This window comes from Juglans regia, chromosome 1 (genome assembly GCF_001411555.2).
Source record: "Juglans regia cultivar Chandler chromosome 1, Walnut 2.0, whole genome shotgun sequence".
Lineage (NCBI taxonomy): Eukaryota > Viridiplantae > Streptophyta > Magnoliopsida > Fagales > Juglandaceae > Juglans > Juglans regia.
The window spans coordinates 44,852,543-44,877,308 of record NC_049901.1 but is presented as its reverse complement, the minus strand read 5'-3'; the positions used below and the strand labels follow the sequence as shown (position 1 = coordinate 44,877,308).

At 34.9% G+C, this 24,766-nt stretch overlaps 1 protein-coding gene and 1 pseudogene across 1 annotated transcript; both read left to right on the top strand.

The window, feature by feature from the left end:
• Positions 1–13,632: 13,632 nt before the first annotated feature.
• Positions 13,633–16,821, top strand: LOC109011865 (annotated as a pseudogene).
• A 1,248-nt stretch (positions 16,822–18,069) lies between these two features.
• On the top strand, positions 18,070–22,948 carry LOC118349572 (protein FAR1-RELATED SEQUENCE 4-like). Its single transcript, XM_035694651.1, has 7 exons — positions 18,070–18,293; positions 19,080–19,179; positions 19,276–19,368; positions 19,447–19,518; positions 19,598–21,868; positions 21,983–22,120; positions 22,602–22,948. Exons 2-7 carry the CDS (start codon positions 19,117–19,119, stop codon positions 22,626–22,628), a joined length of 2,664 nt encoding a protein of 887 aa, XP_035550544.1. The 5' UTR covers positions 18,070–18,293; positions 19,080–19,116; the 3' UTR covers positions 22,629–22,948.
• The last annotated feature ends 1,818 nt before the right edge of the window (positions 22,949–24,766 follow it).

Genomic DNA, 24,766 nt, shown 5'->3' with positions numbered 1-24,766 from the left:
TAGTCTTAGCATAAATCAAAGCATTCAAACCTTTATTAGTATCGATATCAAATTTTGAAGCAAAGTCGAACTTTACTTTCTACCCAAAAGGGTCAGTAGTAATGCCATCACGTTCAGTAAGAAAATGATATAAAAACGATATAACAAGCATACCTAGAATCACCTTTTCAGTCATATTTTTAACAAGAAATTAAGGAATTTTAAAACAAACATTGTTTTGGCAAACATGCGCATTATTCAATTCATATTTAATCTTCATTTGAGAACCATTGGCTACGGGTGCTCCACCCACCCCCGCCCCTACATGGGCGTGGGTGTCAAAATTTTTCCCATACCCCATCCATTCGCCGAGGTGCGAGGGTGGACCCCATCCGTCCGCCCCCTATTGGGCCTTCAGCCCATCTCATTTTTCTGGACCCTAAATGGCCGAAAATTTATTTTGGACCACTTTGGGCCCATAATCCATTTTTGGGCCCACAATTTAACTAAAACATAATTATATTTAAAAATTGAAAAAATATATACATATATATAGATAAAACTATTAATTATATACTAAATTTCAACTATTAACTAATTAAGTAATAATCATCACTAAGGCACTAAGTTATTACAAATTACAATTTACAATTATACAAATTAAGACTCTAAGAAAACTAATAAACTTAAACTATTACAATATTACAAACTCCTCTAAAAATATTAAATATTACAAATTGTACTATTAACTATTATATCAACGTTACACTTAATTGTAAATTAACAATTATAACTCATAACTTTTCAATTTGATCAGTTTGGGGTGCGCACTGTGGTAGTGAGTTCACTGAGTGGTGAGTTGTGTCTACTGCTATGAGACTTAAAATCAAGATCATAAACGTTAATAAGTTATAAAACCTGAAATATTAATAAGTTAAAAAGAAAACAAATTAGAATTATAAAGTTATAAAATGAAACCAAAATTTAAAAAATTAAAATACAAAATATTAAAAGTACTAACCAAGATGAGATTGGGGTTGGGCAATTGGAATTTAAGATGAAGATGAGGCAGATGAGCATAGATCGGTCATTAGGATTTGGCATATGTATATTGAGAATATAAAAACTAAAATACATACAAGCAAAATAATTAGATACTAAAATATGATATAAAGTTATAAATGCAAAAAACAAATAAATGACAAATTGTGCAAACTATGGCAATGGTGGGTCTAATACAAAGTTATACTGCATCGGAGGTAGCCGTAGACGCCGTCTCATGTATCACTATAATAATAAAATTTGAAATGAAATTAATGAATATCAATTAAATGAAAATAAATTAATTAATAAGAAATTAGAAAATAAAATTCAAATAAATATTAGATCCAGGCTGATCACCACCCTCCTCCTCGACGTCGGTCTCCTCATACTCAAGAACATCCGGAACATGAATTGGAGTTCCCTTGATCCAATTCTTCATGCAAATCAAAGCATCCACAGTGGTAGGAGCTAATGAACTCTGAAATGAATCTAATACACGCCCTCCGGTGCTAAAGGCCGACTTTGTGTCTCTCTCCGGCGAGTGACGGAGCGAGACACACAGAGAGAGAGAGAGATTCTAGGTGAGTGAGAGAGTGATCTCACCAGGGGGGATCCTAAACAAAAAATGAAATGACAATGTTTTGCCATTGACGAAACAACGTAGTTTCATTATGGGTATATTTAAAAAAAAACCCCAAGCATGAAACGACGTCGTTTCATGCATGGGTTATATATATATATATATATATATATATATATATATATATATACTTATATATATTTATAATACGGGGCGGGGGTCGCCCCTATCCTGCCCTCGCCCCCGCCTTAGAGGTCGAATGAGGGCAGGGCCACCCGCCCCCTGCATCTGACGGACGAGGTGCTCTTCCCCTTTGAACGGGGGCAGAGCGAAAGCGGGGGCGAGGCCCGCTACCCACCCCTACCATTGGCATAAAATAATTTTTTAGTACACTTTTCATAGTATTTGCTGTGAATTTTATCATCTTGGATACAATTCATATAAGCTCTTGAATCAATCAAAGCAACAACTTTGAACTCAAATTCATGGCAAACAATAATCTTTACTTTGAAAAACCATTTTATATGACTAAAACGGTCAATTAAACGTACTTTATTAGTATTAGAAAGAGGTTCTTGATGACTAGGGTCATCACCATCATCTTGTTGCTCATCAGTATTGAAAGCATTTTGTTGATCAAACTGTTTTTCAATTTTTAAAAGTAATAACTCTTGTTTAAGAGAGTTATTATCAACTTTGATATTGTTCAACTCAGTCTTGAGTTCAACAATTTCTTTTTTAATAAAAACAATATTGTACTAGATCATTTATAGAAATTTCTTTGGATTTCTTCTTGTTGAATCTTTCTAAAGTTTCATTAAGGCTAATTTTGGGTTTAGCAGTTTTCTCATGGTGCTCTTTCACCATGGTTTTCTTGTGCTTTTAGAGTTATTCTTCCTTAAGCTTAGGGTTGGTAATTTGGCTAATCAAAGTAATCAAATGATTCTCTTGTTATTCACCCTTAGGTCCCGTTTGGATTCATAGATGAGTTGAGATGATTTTAGATGAGTTGAATAAAATATTGTTAAAATATTATTTTTTAATATTATTATTATTTTGAGATTTAAAAAAGTTGAATTGTTTATTATATTTTATGTGAGAATATGATAAAGTTGTAATAATGAGATGAGATGAATTTCTAATCCAAACCGAACTTTAGTGAGAACATTAATAGTTTTGTAGCAAGAATCTTTACAGCCAATAGTAATATTAAGAGAATCATATTCTTCAGTAGCAGAGTGTAGCCAGAATCACTTGTCTGATGTGTGTTATACCATGTCATCTAATATAGTGTCTGTCATGCATCTACATCTTTATCGTAATTACTATTTGTTATGATTATTTAACTGTGTTGTGTTATGTCATATTGTGTGAATTGAAAATTGGATTTTGGTGTACTGGTGATATAGTGTGGGTTCATGCGTATCGCGACTCCAAAGTCGAGATGGGGAATTATCTTGATGGAGCTCATTTGGTCACTTGGGAGCGTAATAAACTGAGTGACGTCCCCTTAGTTGTCGCCAAGCGACAACGGGCTCGAACAAGACGGTAACGCTCTCATGCTAACTTCATGGCTTCTCTGCTGGCAGGAGCTAGAGGATGCTTTGTCACGTATACACTGGGCACAGAGCTGGACATTGCTCGTTACGAAGTCATACGCACTATTGTTACTTGTGGTGTGACGAAGGGAGCCAGGGTGTGCAGATGATCCCTAGGGGAGACCATGGTGCATGCGTAACTAAAATGATTGTATGGACTTTTATGTGGATCATGACCCTAAGCCGAGATGAGACATTATCTCGGTGGAGCTCCACTGGTCACATAGGAGCGTAATAAACTGAGTGACGTCCCATGAGTTGTCGTCAGGCAACAACGGGCTCGGACGAGATGGTAACGCTCTCATGCCGACTTCGTGACCTCTTTGCTGGCAAGGGCTAGAGGATGTTTGGTCACGTACGCTCCGGGCGCGGAGCTGGGCATCGCTTGTTACAAAGTCATACGCACGGTTGTTACCCGTGGTGTGACGAAGAGAGCCAGGATGTGCAGATGATCCCTAAGGGAGACCATGGTGCATGCGTAACCAAAATGATTGTATGAACTTTATGTGGATCGTGACCCCAAGTCGAGATGGGTTATTATCTTGGTAGAGCTCCTCTGGTCACTCGGGAGCATAATAAACTGAGTGACGTCACATGAGTTGTCATTGGGCGACAACGGGCTCGGACGAGATGGTAACGCTCTCATGCCGACTCCGTGACCTCTCTACTGGCGAGGGCTAGAGGATGCCTAGTCACGTATGCGTTGGGCGCGGAGCTGGGCATCACTCATTACGAAGTCACATGCACGGTCATTACCCGTGGTGTGACGAAGAGAGCCAAGGGGTGTGTGCATGGTCCATAGGGGAGACCATGGTGCATGCGTAATAAATGGTTGGGTTTTTGGCCAAATAGGTTTTTGGCTTGAGTGTTCTGTTTAAATGTGATATTTTTGGAAAAATGTGGAAGAAATGGATTTGTGGTCTTTGGTTTGTATGGTTGTCTTACTTTGTTGGTTGTATAAGTGCATGTTTTAAACTCTTAGTTATTGCAAGTTGATTACTTATTGAGATTGCAAAATCTCATTGTGGTTTTCCTACCTACGGTTCCGTTTCTGAAACTGTAGATTTTGATGCAGAGGATGGGTATGAACAGGAGGGACCGACCCCACTAGAGGAGTAAAGACCTGGAGACTTCTTCCTTATGTTGTTACTGTGTTGTTGCATTTTCTTATTTAGTCGGATGACTGTATTAGTTTATGGATTATTTTTGTTGGAGTTTGTAAATTTGAAATTCTGGTAGTTTTAGCAGTTCCAACTGCTCCTTTTTACTTCTCTGCTATGTCTATACATGTATACTTTTAAGTTGTATGCTTGCACACACTTACTTTCACATTGCACTTGGGATGTGTGATCTATGTGATCCACGCCTTGGCGTCGTGACTCTCTCCAAATCACACATAGGTTTTGAGAGCGCCACAAGCATAACTTATATATATATATATATGCAACTTATATATATATATATTAATAACTACATATATATATATATATAAATATATGTGATCTTATAGAAAAACTTGCAGTAAGTATTGATCATATATTATATATGTGTTGGATAGAGATAGATATGATCGATCTTAATTTGGTTTGACCCAGCCGCCTGCTTAATTATATTGGTTTATGACTCGACACTGATCATCATGAGCCGTCTGGCCTTTCATAATCGTTAATTAATTGTAAGACTCATTGGAATTTGTTAATTAATGAAATATTATATGTTATGATCATGACGATCATGATCTCTACTAAACTAAACAATATTAGGGGAACGTACGTACGTGATCGATCAAGTAGTACTTCTAATTTATAATTGACATGAATTCGTTGTTCGATCTGTACGTGATTAACAATAATCCGTAGCTCATCATGTTTTAATGGGAGCTTAATTATATAAGTACGTAACTTACAATTTATAATGATCTTATACGCGCGAACGTACAAAACTCTGAAACTACGCCAACTCCTAATTTTGTAAGTTTAAAGCTGATATATAGCTAGCTAGCGCGCGCCTGTTTGACCGTTCTTATCAGGGTGCATGCATATATGCTTGCTGCATCTGTGATCATACTCATCATGTTATGGATTGATCTCTGAACTTAAAACATTTCCTAGCTAGGTAGCCAATGCAAGTTGCGTATGTACTAGTCTAGTGGAGCCGATCGATTCATGATCAGGTCGCAAATTAGCTAGCTAGCCAGTATATATACTGATCTAGTGATAATCTCATCTCAAATGGCGTACGTACGTGCGTATATATCCAATGTAACATCTAATTAATTAGTCCCATGCTCGCACGTTGAGTCGATATTTATATGTATATGCAAATCATGGGTACGTAAGTTATAAAGATTGTACTCATGGGTGCTAATAATTAATATATATATTGGCCTGCTAGCTACTTTTAACCTAGTCAACTTGAACTAATTCACATGATGTCAGAGCCACATGCATAATAAGGAAGGCTAGCTTGGCGTGTAACCCACGTAGAGTACTGGATAGGTTAAGAAGGTAGTCGTGCCGGGTCATGTTAAGACCCACATTGGCTACAAATTAATTATTAGCCTTTTGAAAATGATTATGGGGGATTGGCTAGTCTTCATTTCCCCCCATAGGTTATAGCTTATGCATTTTTCCCTAGGTCGCTATATATATATATATATATATATATCATGTAATGATTCAATTAGAATATCCAAAGCCATGCATGCAGCCTATATATTTATATATATATATATATATATATATATACTCCAATATTAATATAACTAGTTAATGTTACAGTTGTCCCTTAGATCAATCATTTCAAGCATATATATATATATATATATTATAATCATTTTATTATAGGTGGACTCAAGTCCTACATTTATATAATATATTTGGGGCGCTGCCTCTTATAATATTTGTATATATAAGAAGTTCAAATCATATATAATTGAATCCATACTTCAAAAGGACATGAAGTGGTTAGAGCCCAAATAAAATCGATCATTCATAAAAGAAAAAACCTCCATTTCAATAAATATAGGATCATATTCACCACATTCATATATTCAATTTAGAGCGAGAATTATGTAAATAATAGCTAAATGGTTTGAGTTAAAATATTATATTGGGTTTTGGAAAATAAGAGAGAAAACGCTAAATAAACATATTTATAAAGTTAAAAATTTGTTAGAATTAATAAGAATAATACATTAAATTTGTGATATAAATTATCAAACAAAAAATTTGAAAGATACATACCGTAGTTGAGAAATGTTTTGGTTTTTGCAATAGTAACAAATGAATGTTTCATTGTATTCATACTCAGTTCATTTGTTATAACCAATACATAACATGTAAAAAAATAACTGGCGCAAGTTAATCACAATTATCTAAAATTTTGTTTTCTACATTATATTAGAAATAATATTTTAGATAAAATGATTGTATAAATATCTTAATTTGTTACTAAGAATAAGATTTTACTGCCATGGGTTACAAACTTTTGATCAACTCACCAACATCGCAATTCTTGATTATTTCTCGAATACCAACAGAAGATAAAGATGTAGATGGAGATTTCAACATTTTGCAATAATATTTTCAGGTAATGAATCATTAATCACCGCCATTAAAATTCATAAAGAAAATGCAAAATAAGAAAGAAAAATATGGAGATGTCAATATGCAAGCAGTACAAAACCTACATTTGAAGTATATATATAATATAAATGAATCAAGAAATAATGATTGATTTGCGAGAATTACCACTCTTGTAATGAAGTTGTCTCAGGAACAAGAGGATTGATCGTAAATACACTTGTTGAACGTGATGAAAGAGATAATCCTTCATTGGAAATATAGATTACGATTAATGCAAGCATATATGATACAAAAAAAATATATATAAGATTGTTAATTATTAAAAATACCATTATAAGAACCAACTTTTATCCTTGTTCCAAGTATGATTGGCTTAGCCGTAATTATTTTCGAGATTTTTTTTGGCATTCATCTTGCACACAAATCGACCCCATATAGCTAAACATATGGAATTTAAGCTACAAAATTGGGAGAAAAAAGAATTAATAGAATATGCAAGAAATTAAGGTTGAAACTTGAAACGCAATTGTAAAAGAGCCAAGAACCCCAAAAATATTTTACCTTTGATTAATAACATATATTTCTTGAATAGTTGTTGATCCATATACTGAGGTTATCTCTTTACATGGTTTGATATGGATTGCATCAGCTAAAAAATCTGATAAATAAGATTTAAAATTTTAATGTATTGATAATTAAAGATTGCAAAATAAAGAGTAAATTACCTATTTCTGCAATTGAGTCTTTGTAAGCTTCTAACTCATTGAACGGGATGAGGTGGTACTTTGGTGGCTACAATTGTTTTTCATCGTCTGGAACTTCCTCAATTATCATTCTAAAATTTAAGATCCATTAATATTGATGTGTTTCAATTTTGTGCTTCGGATCGAATCGCCTCACATATGCATTGCTAATATAATATGATCGAAAAATGTGTAAAGTGTCATCTCGCGAGTCAATATTTTATCAAACATCATAGTTTGCAAGTCGATTTCCCTGTATAGTATAAAAAATTGTAACAAATAATTTACTATTAAAAATTGTAATGAATAATTTACTATAATAATTTTGTTTATTTTAAATTATTTTTAGGTATTAAAAGAATAAGGGCAGGTTTGGTAACCAAAATAAAACACAAAATTCTCATCTCATCTCATCCCATCATTACACATTTTTCAAATCTTCATACAAAATATAATAAACAATTCAATTTTTTCAAATCCCAAAATAATAATAATATTAAAACATAATATTTTAAACTTCAAAACAAAACACAAAATTCTCATCTCACCTCTCAAACCTGCCCTAACTCAATTCCTTCCCAGTTTATGAGAAACTAAAAAAAAAAAAAAAAGATAATAGATACAAATAAATATTATACCTCTGGATCAATCAATATTAGACTTTGGTACTTCATTGGTGAGCATTGGTCTGTTCGTTTGGTTGATTTGTTTGTCACAATCATTTTCATTTTCAAATTCCTTGTACTTGGAGTGATATATTTTATTGATGTATAAACTATCTGCATATTTAAAGTTGCTCATATACAAAGACATTAAATGTATAAGTATAATAAATCTTCTAGCTAAAGTAAAGAATTGCAAAGACAATTAAATAATACAAGAAATTAAAGAATACAATATTAAACATACATAAAAGAGAATTAAACTAAATATGCAATTGTGGTTAAGTAATTAAATTCAAATTATAAAATTAAATCTAGTTACCTGTATAACATTAATTTGAACATGCTAATCTTAATAATTCTCTATATATAATATTTTTTGTGGAGTTCTTTTATCGTTCAATCAATATTGGCTGTATTAAAATCTTTACTGTAGATGAAGTCTTGGCTCTTGATAAAATCACATATAATTGACGATACGAAAAAATAGGTTGAGCAAATATATCCTAACAAAATCCAATGTTTGCCCTTATGATTTATTTATACTCATTGCAAAGCTTAATTTGAGTTCGCTTGAATGGAAAGCTACTACTTTCATCAACATTTGGTAAGAATTAGATCTTTGGAATAAAAACCATTTTTTCACTATGGTGTCCAACTGCAATTTTGGCATCAATGACATTTCGATCAAAACTCCGACATATTAAATGTGTTCTGTTGCATAGCCCTTCTGAAAGATCAATGTTTCTAAGCAGCATGATGATACAGTTTTTCTTGAGTAACAATTCATGAGGAGGAAGTTCATTTGAGTTTTAAATATTTAAAAAATCTTTCATAACTACTTGTTTATATGCATATATTGTTTCATCAAAATTATAATATCGCCTAAACTCACCAGGAAATCACTGAATTAGTAATGCATTTATTGCATTAACATAACTGTTCTTTCGTGTTAATATAGCTCGATTCATTATAGCTGAAATATTTATTGAATAATCATGAATATCATGAAAAACAACATCTATTAAATAATCCAAAGAAGTATAGTCATCTTCATAGGGAATAAGCATGCCACTAAGGATTTTTATAGTTTCATCAACTATGATTGGTACTATCTCGTTGCCTAAGTCTAACACATACTCTGAAAAAACTGGATCTAATCTTGCTCACATATTTTCAGTCAAACGAACATTGATCAATGTAGGCCATAAGTAGGAAGATACCAAATTGAGATCAATTTGTTTTTATCTTATCCCTTTACGAATCACAGGTAAAATCAGGCGAAAATCTCCACAAAAACTAACTTTTCCACCGAATGTTAATTCTGAATCATTGATGTCTCGAAGCGTTTTATTTAATGATTTGGCTTCGTTTCTTGACATAGGAGTTTCATCCCATATAATTAACCATGTTACACGTAGTAGCTTTACAATGACACTTTGTTTATTGACACAACATGTGCTATTTTTGTCAGTATCTAATAGAATTTTAAAACACGAGTGTGCTGTTTGACCTCTAGGCAGAATAGATGCAGTAACACCAGACGAAACAATTGCAAGTGCAATTAATTTTTTTGATCTTACAGTAGCGAGAAGCGCCTTATACAAAAATATCTTCCCTGTCCTACCAGGGCCATCAACAAAAAATGTAGCAGTTTCATTTGAAAAAACCTTTTTTAACACCGAATCATAGACATGTCAATATTCACTATATAGAGCTTGTGATGTAGCAATATCTTCTTCTGGAATTTGAAAAGTCAATTCATCATCAATCTCCCTAGAATGAAATCGGTCTTCATTAAAAGAAATGTCATGATCAACAAGATGGAACGAATTAATGTCTTTTTCTATTGATTCAAGTATAGAAGAGATAGAGCGTAAAACTTGCATTCTTACATCCATTGAAGAATCTTTAGTTGACTTAAAATCAACTGACATATCTTGTTCAAAATATTCTCAAAGCTCTATTGGATTTGTTGGATTACAATAAACCAATATAGTTGTAAATAACTGTCTCAAGTTGAATGACATTTGATAGAGAGGATGCTTCGTATAAACAAGCTTCTAAGCTACTATCTCTTTCTAACAAACCATGCATAGTCGTTACTTCACGAAATGTTGGAGCCACAACATTATCAGCTGTCCTTAGATCTTCAAACGACAAAGGGCCTCTTACATGATTTAGCAACATACGCAAATAATACCTCTTACCTTCAAAGGGACTTGTTGTAACAATTCGACCTATAACAATTTTTTTTTCCTTAGGAATCCACATTTTGTATTGTTGGCTTCAAATATAAAATTCTGGAAGTTCTTTGTATAACAATATTCTGGCATTCTCATCCACTTGATTTGTTGCAAAAAATTGTTAACATCAATTTTGCAGATAGATCAGAGCTGAGAACATTGATTAAGCTTTCATATGCTCGAAAAACCACTTGGTGTTGATCCTCAAGATGTAAATGCAAGTTATATACTGCTGGATACATTTCATTAATGACAAAATCGTATATTCTCCACATAGTTTCAGGTGGAGCAATCTATCGGACTGATTGAAATTGTTGAATTTTATTATTTTCATGTAAATAATGTGGATGGTGTATTATATACACCAACTTGTAAATATAACTTTAACTTTTTTTTCAAAAACCAGCTAAAAGTTAGTAAATTTGATACATTTTGTAAGAGTGATGATAAAAACTATATAACCATCCCCATAATTATCTCACGTGATCATTTTTAATAACCCTAATACTTTCATACATATTTTCTAACAACAATTAAATCTTAAGAGTAAAATAATAATAAGATAAATGCATTTTTTGTAAATAGAAACTTTCATTAATCAACCAAAATTACAATTAACATCTACAAGTGGCCAAATAAATTCAAGGACTTCGTCAATAAGGATAGTATCAATGCTTAGACTTAGAGCTTCCTTTGCAAGGTAGTGAGCAACCTGGTTTCCTTCTCTCTATACGTGACTCACTTTCCAAGCTAGCATAGATGACAAAAATTTTCTAATGTCTTTCATCAGCTGAACCCAATTACTTAGTTCTCTTGATACATCCTTCAGAGCATCTATTATTTGCTTAGCACCACCTTCCAATTCCATGTCACAGAAGCCCAACTCCAAAGTAAAACATATTGTTGGATATATGGCCCCCAAGCTTATGCTATTTTAGGCAAAGGATAGAAAAACCTCAGTAACATTCTTGATGCAAGAACTTGACCTCTATAATCCCTTATAATAATTGCAATACCCATCATCTGTTTAGACAGATCTAAAGCTATATCCCAATTGGTTTTGACTGAAAAATCTTTTGGAAATTGCCAAGTATAGATGAAAGTTGGTCTATGACCAATGTTGTGCTAATCTTCACCTATAGAATCATGAAATTCCTTTAATGATATCTTTGTTGTTGTGACCAAATTATTAGGATGTTGGAACTTGCCTTCATAAATTATTATAGACATAGTCTTTACTTCCACTGAACCATAACTACTATTTGTCGACTCATACCACTTATCTGCTCATCAAGTGCGTCCTTGGCCCTTGCCCATCTCTAGTAGTTGATCGAGTTTCTTCGCCCCTCCTATAGAGCCAAATAAAATCTTGCTATAATTGATATTAGATCCAGACTTGTCTTACTAAGCTTCCTTGACAGAAGAGAAAAACTTCCTCCAACAATGAAATACTTCTGTAAATATCTCTATAAAACACTCTAAACAAATGAAGATGATGGACATTCCCATATGAGATGCATAGTTGTTTCCTCAGCTGAATTGCATATTGAACAGATGAAATTATGCAATATGTTCCTCCTAGATAAACTAGTTTGAGTAGGTAGTAAATTATTAAGAGCCTTTCACATGAAATGTTTATAATGTTCCTCTTTGATCAACTAGGTTAAAAACACTCCTAATGGATTATGTAAAATCCATCTATCTGTAAAATTTAAAGGATTTAGCTTAAAATGCACATCCAACCGATTCTCTGCTTCATTCCTATTTTATAGTCTGGTACTGTGTTACTGCTACATGTAGCGTGACACTATTCACGAATGTAAACATTTTTTAATTAATTTCTCTGTCTTCTTGTACTCTTTCATCTATATCAAAGTTCATCTTATTTCACAAAAGCCCCTCTGTGTGTTTGGTGCCATCTTTCCTTCATCAGTTCTCGTCGATTCCAACAATCACGCATTCAGTTTGCTTCAAATTTCAGTTCAAGAATCCCGTCGTCCAGTTCAAATTTGCAAGTCCAGTTGCTCTTCCTTGTCTGAGTGGGTTCTAGCATCTGGGTAATCTTTCCTCCGCATCCAAAGTTCACTTATGAGGCGCAAAATGAAGGGTTTGTGAAGTTGAGGAATTGTTGGAAATGGGTTTGCAATGCAACTGGTTTTTATGCATTTTGGAGTGTGAGATGAGGGTGGGGTTTGCTTTGGTTGGAAACAGAGTGGGTGATGGTGTTTGGTGAGTTGGATTGGGTATGAATTTGAATGTGATTTTGGTGGATTGGAGGAATGTGAAGTGGTGGGGTTGGGTTCAAATTGGAAGCTAGTTGATGTTGAGTTCTATATTTTTTTAGCTTTTGTTTAGGAGGTAGTGATTTCTGATTTTTGGAGAGAGAAGTTAGGAGGAAGATAAATAAATATGAAGAGATATTGTAAATATTAAAAGATATGAGTATATTATTGATAGTTAGCAAAAATATTGGAAATGAATAAAAAATATTATAAAATATAATTTTTAAATGATATAAAGAAAAAATAGATAAGCTGATGTATGATATATTGTAAAAGCCAGCATGTAAAATAAAAAAATTAGATTTTGATGATATACTTTAAAAGATAAGATGAAAAAGCTATTGAAAGTGCTCTAAAAGAATCAATGGGGCTAAGTTGGCCCAAAACTAAATGTTGGTAAACGAGAAAAATAAGGTTTGGAATCTTGGATACAAAAAAAACTTTTAAACTCATCTTATTTCATCTCATCTAATTATTATAAATTTTTAAAAATTTTCACACAAAATACAATAAATAATTTAACTTTTTTAAATATCAAAATAATAATAATATTAAAAAATTAATATTCTAATAATATTTTATTCAATTTTTATTTCATCTCGTTATCTAAGCCTCTCATTCTTTGGCTAAGCTTGGGCCGAGCTTATTTTGATTTGTGTCAAAATTTAAAAAAGAAAAAAAAAAAAAGAGTCTAGAAACTTAGTACTTCTAGCTTATGGAAGTTTTAGTTACATTAGATGTGTAATTGAATTGAGTTGAATTGAGTTGAGATGAAAGATTAAAGTTAATAAAATATTATTAGAATTTTTTTTAATATTATTATTATTTTAAGATTTGAAAAAATTAAATTATTTATTATATTTTATATTAAAATTTAAAAAAATTGTAAAGATACGTGAGATAGTCTGGAATCTGCCCGAATTAAACAATTTAACCCGATTTCGCATATTGCTTTCCGATTTCACGGTTCCTCCCTCACGCAAATGATTGTTAGGACCAAATCTTTCGCTGATAGATTTCTGAATCTACTTCCAACACTCCCATGGGCTCCAAGAGGATCGACTACGGTGACGGTGCCAACCCTGGGTCCGTCCTCTCTCTCTCTCTCTCTCTCTCACCATCTTTCGTACATGATTCATCGGGTTTTTTCTAGGGTTTGTGGTTTAGAACTTTAGTGTGATTTCTCTCATTTTTTTTGTCTCTTTTGATGCAGTAAAATCTTCATTGGAGGCCTAGCCAAGGACACTAGCTAAGGTAAGAGATGGCTTTTGATGATCTCTTTGCATTTAACATAACTTATCAGTTATCATCATCTACGAGTCTCTCTGTGTCTATACGCAAGTTTTTTCTCTTCTTTCTCGTCGTTTTTCGGATGAGTTAACCAATGTTCTCTTGATGCAATGATGGGTATTTTTAAATATGTGATATGCATCGGAATTTTTTTTGTTCTTTTAAGAAAAAAAGAATCTTGTAATAGTGGTAGCTATTCTTATCGTGTGATTCAGTTTAGATGTGTGTGCTCGTGTTTGAATGGGTTAGTGAGTGATAACTTATGATTCTGGGTGTTGCTGGTGATGGGTATGAATGAATGGTGTTGATGTTGTTATTTTTATTGTGTGCCTGAGTTCAGAAACCTTTGTGAGCTACTTTGAAAAGTATGGGACAATAACCGACTCAGTGATCATGAAAGACCGGCACACACATCGACCCAGGGGATTCGGTTTCATAACCTATGATGATCCTTCTATTGTCGACCAGGTTATCCAAGATGATCATATAATCAATGGCAAGCACGTTACTCTTTTTTCTCTGAAATAGTTCAATGTAACTCGTTTTCTTCTTTCTACCCAACTGTATACATGTGTGCACCTGTTTCTTATTCTCTTAGATACTTTGATCCATCGTGGTTTTTTCATTGCATCTTTAAAGTACAGTTGTGCGGTGTTGTTGCTTGGTTTTTTTTGTTTGTTATTTTTTCGTTTCAAGGATAATGTCTTGAGGTGTATGATTATGATATGCCTTATGAATTTCGACCAGGTCGAGATAAAGAGAACCATTCCTAAAGGTTCTGCAGAAGTTCATGATTTTAAACAAAGAAAATTTTTGTTGGCGGGATTCCAACTACGGTCACTGAAGGTCTGATGTTTGAACTTAAAATTTGGATTAACTTGTTATTGTTGTTGTAACCATACTGAGACAGTCATTTTCTCGTTTCTTCTTTTTGTGTCCTATTTTTTCTTACATTAGATGAGTTCAAGAATTTCTTCTCAAAGTACGAAAATGTGGTGGAATATGAGATTATATGTGATCATGTGACTAAACGCTCTTGAGGATTTGGATTTATTGTATTTGACGGTGAAAAAGTTGTTGATAATTTGCTGGCAAGTGGCAATATGATTGATATGGCGGGTACAACGGTGAGTTTTGTGCAATGGTTCTCTGTGATATCTGATATAAACAATCATATTTTTGTCATTTATAAAACAGCCACACCATGTTGCACTTTTAAAAGGTTCTCAGTAGAAATAACTATCAGTTGGTTCCTCTTATCAGTTATCACTCTCTGATATTATGCATTTTCTTTCAAGCTTTAGGGTGTAATATTTTTTTGTCTTCCGATTTAAGTGGAGTTCGTTACAGGTTTTTTTGTTTCTCTCAAGACGGGCTCTCAAAAATAACTTGATGGTGGAAAAGGTAGGTTAACTCACTTCTTTATTGTAGGTTGAGATCAAGAAGGCTGAACCAAAGAAAGCCTCAAACCCAGCTCCTGTTCCTGCTTTTGGTAGTGAATCTAGGGTTCATTCATTCAATGACGATTTTGGTGGATTTGGCAACTCCTATAGTGGTTTTGGAAGTGGTGGTTTTGCCCTTGCTTCTTATAGGTCACTTGGCAGTTTTGGTGGTAGATTTGGTGATTATGGTGGATATGGTGGCGGCAATGATTATGGTGGCGGTTATGGGGGTTTTGGCAATGGTGGTTTTGTTGGTTATCGAGGAGAGTCATCATATGGCTATTCTAGTCACTTTGGTTCCTATATGGGAGCCCTTGGTGGGGGGTATGCTGGGAGTGAGTTAGGTGCATATGGACGTGGAGGTGGGGGCTGTGGCAGCTATGGTGGTTCAGGCTCCCCTGTTCCTGGTTATGGAGGATCAGGAGGCTTGTATGGTGGTAGGGCAAGTTATGGTGGCAGTAGTCGTTACCATCCTTATGCAAGGTAGATCTTGCTTAAATAGGAGTTGCTTGCAGGTTTCCTTATCTTCAGCAAATGCTTTTTTGTGATTTCATAGACACAAGGCACTTACTGCAAGAGCCACCATCTATAAGATTAGATGAACAACTAGTTTGTTCGTGTTCATGCTTTGGCTTAGACAAGTGAAGTTAGATTGGCATATCTAGAGCTTTCTGCCAATGATTGAAATGTGATTATAGATAGGCATCTAGCTTGTGGTCTATATCTGCTGTTGCCAATTTGTTGAGTTAGACTTTCGTCCTTGTTATGAGATATTAATTGGTTAGAATCAATGTGGAGTTGAGAATGCATTATAGGTAAGTATACTGGATGCTTATTCGACAGACTACTTCCCATGCTTATCTTATTACTTTTTAGTTTGGTATGCTAGTTACTAAGATGTAACTACCATTAATAGATTGTAGTTACAATGATCTAGAACTATTTTTTTGATTGCCCACGTAAATTCGTAATAACAACTATGGATTATTTTGGAAAACATCAAGGTCTGGGATTTTTATTTTTCTTTAATCTTTTAGAAAAACTTATTGGGGCTTCTAGAAGTTATACTCTGTCCACCTCCATTAACCTATCATTAGGAAAATGGCTGAAAAAATGTAGCTTATATATGACTGATTGGGGAGCCAACTCCTGTATAGTCAACGTCAGAAAGACCATCGGTTGTGTCGGTGATTTATGACTATTTTGCTGTTAATTTTCACAGTTGTGGTCTGATAAAGAGAGACTTAAGTGCTACAATTTGAAAATTAAGAATGCTGGAATGAAAATGACTTCCAACTTCAAGGAGATTGTGACTCTCTCAAATCACTCAGCATCTTGAAAGATGGTGCTAAGGGTGGGCAGCGGGGGCCCGCCCCCGCCCCCGCCTCGCATGAAGGACCCCTTGCAGGGGTGGGGGGCATGCTGACCCCAACAAGGCCTTGCACTGCACCCTTCCAAATTTATAATAAAAAAATATTATTTTTTATATTTATATATAAATAATTTATATAAATATATATTGTATATATATATATATATATACAATTTGTTAAAAACTTAAAATTCAAGTTAATGAATTGCCTTGGCCTCCTAGGCCAACATTTATGTAGGAAGTCAAAACAATATAATAGTCATTCTTAAGTAATGTGAGACTTACTGAAGTCTCGTATGGTGCGGGACTGGGGGTGGGGAGGGGTGCTCCCGTCTCGTACCATGCGGGTAACACCCTTAGATGGTGCCATGTGTTTGGACCCCTTCTATAAGTTGATTGTCGTTTTTGGCTAGTTGAGGACTGTAGATTGAGGGATTTTTTTTTTTTTTGCCTTTGATTACAATGCAGTTCCGTTTAGATTTAGAGATGAGTTGAGTTAGTTTTAGATGAGTTGAATAAAATACTGTTAAAATATTATTTTTTAATATTATTATTTTTTGGAGATTTGAAAAAGTTGAATTATTTATTATATTTTATGTGAAAATTTGAGAAAATTGTAATGATGAGATGAGATGAGTTGAGTTTCCAATCCAAGCATATAATGTTTTACTAGGCTGATTGTGGTCCAAGAGCAGATGGATTTAATGACATAAAATTATAAGCTGAAAAATATCAACAAAATTCCCCCTTATACGTCAAATTGTTTTAAATTTGTGGTTGGTGACATCAAATGCTATGCTAATATCTCAGGTGGACTAAAATGAAGGAGGCTGAATGCTGGACAATGCACAGAAGTTTTCCCGGGATCTTGTCTGATAATTGTCTAGAAACACCTTTGTGTTTGAATGAGATGAGTACATTGGAAAATGGTAGTGTACCTAAATCCAGCCCATAAAGACAAACCATAGGCATTTAGTGCCTTCTGTACATCAAACCAAGTCACGAAGAGCCACTTCTGATGATAAAGATGTCATGTCCTACAACCGTAACCGTAATATTGCTAACGCTTCCTTAAATTATTTATATCTCAGAGCCGCAAGAGAGGACTCAGAGTGTAAAGTTCAAAGAAAGGACCGGTTGTACTTGTAGGAGGAGTACTATACAGCCTCCTCATTTTAACTACACCGCACGAATTTCTGACTTTTTTTTATTTTAATATTTCTTAGTCCTATTCGAAGTTTACATTTCCCACCCCACTCATTTTCCCTCTCCCCCGTTCCCTCCCAGCCCCCCACGTCCCTAACCCATCGTCCCACCTTGTCATTTCTCCCATCCCCTGCGTCGTACAGAAGGCCCCCTCCCCTGCATCAGACGGAAGCCCATACCTTCTCCCTCTCATTTTCCCCCTCCCCTGCATTCAGTCGGAAGCTCTCGCTTATACTAGTCCGTGCGAGCTCCTCCCCCACCGGTAAGTTTGATGTATTGTGCTTAATTTAATAACACATTTTCTATGCATGTCTGAATTTATGGCTCAACAAGTTGTTGCCTTTCCAGTTATTGGCTTTTAAGCTTCTCCTTTCTTTCTTTTTAAGCTTCTCTTTTTTTTTTCCTTAATTTATTTCATTTCTTCTAAAGGAAAAGGGAAAAAAGATGTTTTAAAAGATTAAAAAAAACAAAGTAGAAGAAGATTTAGTGGCTTTGCAATTAAGTAGTAATTTTCAACAACTTTTTGTTCAGTTTTAATTAGAAAGTAGTATTTTGTTCACTGCCCACATTTGTCAAAAAAATCCTAATAGAAACCTTTTAAGCTTGAAAATGTGGTGCTGTTTATAGAAGACATCAACCACAAGAAACAAGAGTGTTTGAGTACTAATATGTCTAGTGACTGCAATATCCTATATAGAATGCGTTCTCATCCCTATCAAATTCATTATGGTTGAATCACATGTTTGAAGCTTTGCTATATAGCTAGAAGGCAATAACAACACTAAACAATTCACTAGCCCATAATTTGATGATGTAAAATCTATCTTTTAGGTAGAAGTGACTTGTGTAGAGAGATAAAGATAAAGGGCCAACGTCCTGTACTTTTATGCTCTTGATGATGGCAAATATGGTAAGCCACTTGATAGTTGTTCATTGCCTTGGGCTTTTCTCTTTCTTAAATGTTTGGCCATGCTATTTTGATATCAAATTTTCTCTATGTGGATGTCATTGATTCACTTCTGAGCAATGGTGCTATGGCATTGGTTAGTTGTAAATATTGTAAGGTTAGAGAAGAATATTACAAGATGGAAGGCACAGAGGAAGATAGAATTTCGCCCAGGCCATCTACAGTGATTTCACCCATCCAAGTATGATAAACGTTCGTCATTTGGATATATTGTTGTGTCTGTCATTGTGATCAATATTTCCAAGTACTTAATATATTGTTTATTTGTTTATGATAGGGATATGTTAGTCCCGAAAATCCATACCACCCGGTGTATATGATGCCTCCAAATACGTATCCAAATCAATATTCATATCATTGGGGTAGCCAGGTAGATGCGTTTTATTTTTGTAAAACTCTTTCCTGTACGTACAATTTTTTTTTTTCCTAACGTCGTGCCTTATTGCAGCATCTGCCAACTATTCCCTACCCTCCGTTGAGTAATCCGGAAGACTTTAGACGATTTCAAGAGACTATCCAGGTACATACATTTTCGATTCATTCAAAAAGTCTTTCCTGTATGTGAAATTCATTTTTTCTAACGTTGTACTTAATTGCAGCATCCTCCAACTATGTCCTACCCTCCGTCTAGTAATCCAGAGCGATTCCAAGAGACCCCCCAACACCCAGTTCAATCATCAATTGTGCCTGATGAAAGTGAAAAGAATGTTGCAAGTATATCACACATGAATGCTTTGGAGGTGGAAGGGAGTAATGAAGTATCGAACGCAGATGAGACTAATGAAGTATTAGAGGCGAAGGGGACTAATGAAGTATCGGATGATGATGATGAACGAGTTGAAGAGCCGAAATCTGGTATGGAGTTTGCCACTGAGAAAGACCTTCTCGCCTATTACAAACGATATGCGAAACAGTCGGGTTTTGGTGTAAAGACGTTTAGGACGAAGAGAGAGGCAGATGGGAGTGCAAAGTATTTGACCATTGGGTGTGCACGTGGCGGCACCTACCATCCTAGCCATAGTAATGTCTCGAGACCACGACCAACAACCAAAACGAATTGTAAAGCGAAGGTAAATGCGAAATTGGTGAATGGGGTATGGGTTTTGACGACGATTCAGATTACTCACAATCATAATACTGTCAGCCCACAGAAATCCAGATTTTTTAGATCTCATAAGTGTTTAGATGAATACAGTCAGAGGATGCTTGACTTGAATGACAGAGCAGGTATTAGAATGAACAAAAATTTCCAAGCACTTGTTGTTGATGCCGGTGGTTTTGAGAACCTTGAATTTCAAGAGAAAGATGCTCGGAATTTTATTAATAAAGCCAGACACTTAAGGTTAGGTAAAGGAGGGGGTGAAGCACTTAGTGACTATTTTGAGAGAATGAGTATGATGAATGATGGCTTTGTTTCAGTCATGGACTTGGATGACGAGTTCAGAGTCAGAAATGTGTTCTGGGCTGACACACGAAGTCGAGCGGCATATGAGTACTTCGGAGATGTTATCACATTTGATACGACGTATTTAACAAATAGGTACAATATGCCTTTCGCTCCCTTTGTTGGTGTAAACCATCATGGGCAGTCCATATTGTTAGGGGCTGGCTTGATTTCCAATGAAGACACAAATACTTTTGTTTGGTTGTTCCGAGCATGGTTGAAGTGCATGAATGGTCAGGCTCCCAAAGCAATTATAACAGACCAAGACCGAGCAATGAAGAGTGCTATTGCGATTGTATTCCCAGACAGTCGCCATAGATATTGTCTCTGGCATATCATGCGGAAATTGCCAGAGAAATTGGGATCTCACTCCCAATTCAATGCAGGGTTGAAGTCTGCCATTCAGAGTGCTTTATATGATTCACAGAGTTGCACAGAATTTGAGGACAAGTGGGGGAAATTACTTCAAAAGTATGACCTTGGGGAGAATGCATGGTTGCAAGGGTTGTACAATGAGAGAGAGTTCTGGGTACCAGTATATTTGAAGGGTGTATTTTGGGCAGGTATGAGCACTACACAACGGTCTGAAAGCATGAATGCATTTTTTGACGGGTTTGTACATTCTGGTACTACTTTGAAGGAGTTTGTAGATCAATTTGATAATGCTCTGAAGAAGAAGGTGGAGGTCGAAGCGACTGCTGATTTCAATTCCTGCAACCAAATAATCCCATGCGTATCACCACTCCGCATTGAAAAGCAGTTTCAAGCATTGTATACAAATGCTAAGTTTAAGGAAGTCCAAAGAGAGGTGTTGGGAATGATTTTATGTAATTGCATACTTGTTAGCACACAAGGTTGCATTTCTAACTTCGATGTTTTCGACGAAATTTCCACGGATGACTATGTAAAAAAAGTGACGTACTCAGTTTATTATAATGATGAAGAATGCGACGTTAAATGCACGTGTGCCTTGTTTGAGATGAGGGGGATTATTTGTAGGCATGTATTTAAAGTCTGTCAAACAAAAAATATTAATGTGTTGCCTGACAAGTATGTCTTGGATCGATGGCGAAAGGACTTAAAGAGAAGATATACACTGGTCAAAAGTAGTTATGATGACTTGCGGAACAATGCAGACGCACAGAGGTATGAGCTCGTGGTTAAGAGATGTTTGAAATTTGCCACGCGTGTATCCCCCAGTGATGAGCATGTAAATGCATTTTTGCGGTTGTTAGATGAGTTTGAGTTGCAATGTACAGGCTTAACAACCGACGACGGTTTAACCAAGTTGAGAAAGAACATGATCCCAGAAAAGGGTAAGAAAGTATTAAGCCCCCATGTTGTCAGAGGGAAAGGGAGACCCCCAATGAAGAGAAAGGTAGGGGCTGTGGAGAACGCTATTATGAAGAGAAAGAAGAAACAAGTAGTAAGTTTTTTGCATTAATAGTTTTTTTTTTTTTTGTATTAATATTATGCTTATTGGACTGGTATGAGATGCCACTTTTGTAATTGTTGTTTATGTTTTTGTCATGAAATTTAGACATGCAGGAAAATATTCAATGACGGAGAACAATTGCATGCGGGCCTAGAATCTGCAGGAGTTGCTATTGTAGACAATTTTGTTGTTGGAACCCAATATAGTGATGTCATACAGCCAACACCATCGGGCAATGAGGAGGTAAGATCCTATTCTTACCTAACACAATGATCTTATTCTTAAGTTTAATTCATACATATATTGTAATGGCAGTCGCTGTACTAGAGCTTTTAAATATGCAAGCACGAGTATACTTGCAAATTTGTGCAATTATGGAGCATATACATATAATTCACAAAGGAAGAAGTATAATTACTTAATTTGGACTTGATTAGATTGGAATTATAGTCATCTTTAAAAAAAAAAAATCTAAAATAAAAGAACATGTTGAAATATCCTTAAAAATTAGAATAACAGGACAAATTGGAATATTAGATAAATCTAACAATTTGGTTATAATATTAATCCCCTTGGATTTCTTCTTTGTCTATTTAACATGAATCATAACAAAAGTCAACTATTTGTTCTTTATTTAAATAAAAAGATCTAGTTATAATATTGATCCCCTTGGGGTGCTATTATATTGTGTTATTAATTGATGATTATATTGTGTTGTTTACAGAAATGTGCTGGTACTGATCATGTATAACCGAAGATATGAATGCAAGTTTGATGTGTCATTACATGGAGGATGTACTGGTTTTTGAGTATTTTTTTGTTGGGAAGTTTGTACCAATGTTTTGGTTGTGCATTTCTGGGGGAGTTGGTACCATTGTGTAGATGATGGTTTGGTTGTGAATATTTGGAGTGTTGTGGGAAAAAAAAAAGCCTCAAACTCCATATTGTGTAGATGATTTTTTGTTGTGAATGGAAGGGACTGAACTTTGTATAATTTGTTAGTGCATAGTTTATGTCCTCCTTTTAATCCCTTTTCAGATTTGATGGCTTTCAAATTATGCTTATCTATTGTGGGCGTTGAAATTGGGCATGATTGGATGTCACCAGTTTTAAAGTTCTATCACTTGTTTGTGATATTTTGATATTCTCTTATCTCTCTTTCAAAAGATACTTAAATTAAATTCATCTATGTAGAAGAAACTTGTCTGAAAGGTCTACATCTCTGACTTCGAAATTTCATGTCCATTTGATTGTCAATAAGACAGGCAAAAAATAGATAATCTGAAATCTGAAGAAATGGATTGGATGTCGTATGACTTGAAAGCTATCATTCTTCTAACATAATATCAACCAAAACCTGAAGAGATTTTCTGCTAATTACATATTGTTGGGGTAACTTTTGTACATTAATTTGGCATAAATGGGGAGACCATTTTACAAAGCCCCTTTTTTCATACAATGCATGCTATTCCAAGACTTCAGCTAGCCAAAGTTGCTTCCATGTGAAAATCTCATTCTCATTCTTAAGCTTTCTGATTCCTCCATAAAGCCCATCTACCTCATTCCCCTCTTCCCTGTAGTCTTTCCTGTTGATAATTGTAGGTCTCCACCGCGAACCAGGGGTGTAATGGTTAAATTCCAGCACTATAATATCTGTGGCAAATATTGAAGGTTGTGATTAGCATTGCAAACTGATTTGGCCTCGTTACATGTCAAAAGATCACAACAAACTGAGGCAATTTAGGTAAAAGAGATAAGGACCTATGTAACTCCCTTAGCTTTTTCTGAAATTTATAGAGAATTTTAATGGCCATTTGAACACAGTAGAGAAATCAAAATTTTGTATTCCATTGCCATGCCCTTTTAAAACACCCTTATAGCCTAATGAATCACAGGTGCAAAAGCATGGACCCAAATAATCCTTAGGCATAAGTTGGTAAGGTTAAAACAACTGAAACTGGGACCAAGTATATAAATAAGTTTTTTTATATCAGAAGTCGAATGGTTACAAAATGGGTTCACTTGCTCACTTGCCCAAAAAATATTTTGCCTACTTAAAGTGAACTCATTTGTTTTAACATGTAAAATTACAGCACTTCGTCAGATAGCAAGTAACAAGCACAAATTACAGCACCTTGTTAGACATATGTTATGACATTTTGTGTTAAAATGCGTACCAATTCATCCATCACCCAAGATTACTTGAAGATTTTTTTCAAAAGAAACTAGTCCAATGGTTTGCTGTTTGTCGCCCTAAACTCAAGAAAAAATTATTTTCAAGAAAAAATCCTAGTTGTTTATTTGTCCAAACACTTAACCCCAATAAATCACAAACCACATAAATTTTACAGATCATAATATTAAAAAAAAATCCAAAAAATAATGCGCTGCCAGATACTAATTTTCATATCAAATTACAAAATCAGTGTTCAAATGACACACAAAAATCAGGAATGACTCCAGACAAATCGTGCTACCACTGCCTAAAAAAATAGTAAAATAAAAATGAGAGTAAAAATAAGATACCGAATGGAAGCATGCTTACCGACTTTGAAGGAAGAATCATTGGTAGGGAGAGGAGGGAAAAGAGGAGATGGGAAACAGCAGATCGAAAGGGGAGAGAGTACATCGTAAGAGAGATTTGAGAGAGAGAGAGAGAGAGAGCAGATTGAAAGGGGGTGGGTGGCAAAAGAAAATTGAAAAAGAGAGGGGACAGCACGGAAGTCTAAAAAGAAGAAAAAAATGACACGTGTATTCGTGCGGTGTTGAAGGGATAAAAGGAGGCTGAGTAGATTTTCTCGTACTTGTAGTACAAAAAACGACACCGCAGGAAGTCACACCCCGGTCCCCCCCCCCTCCCCCCAATACTACGTCAACGAGTACGCTACG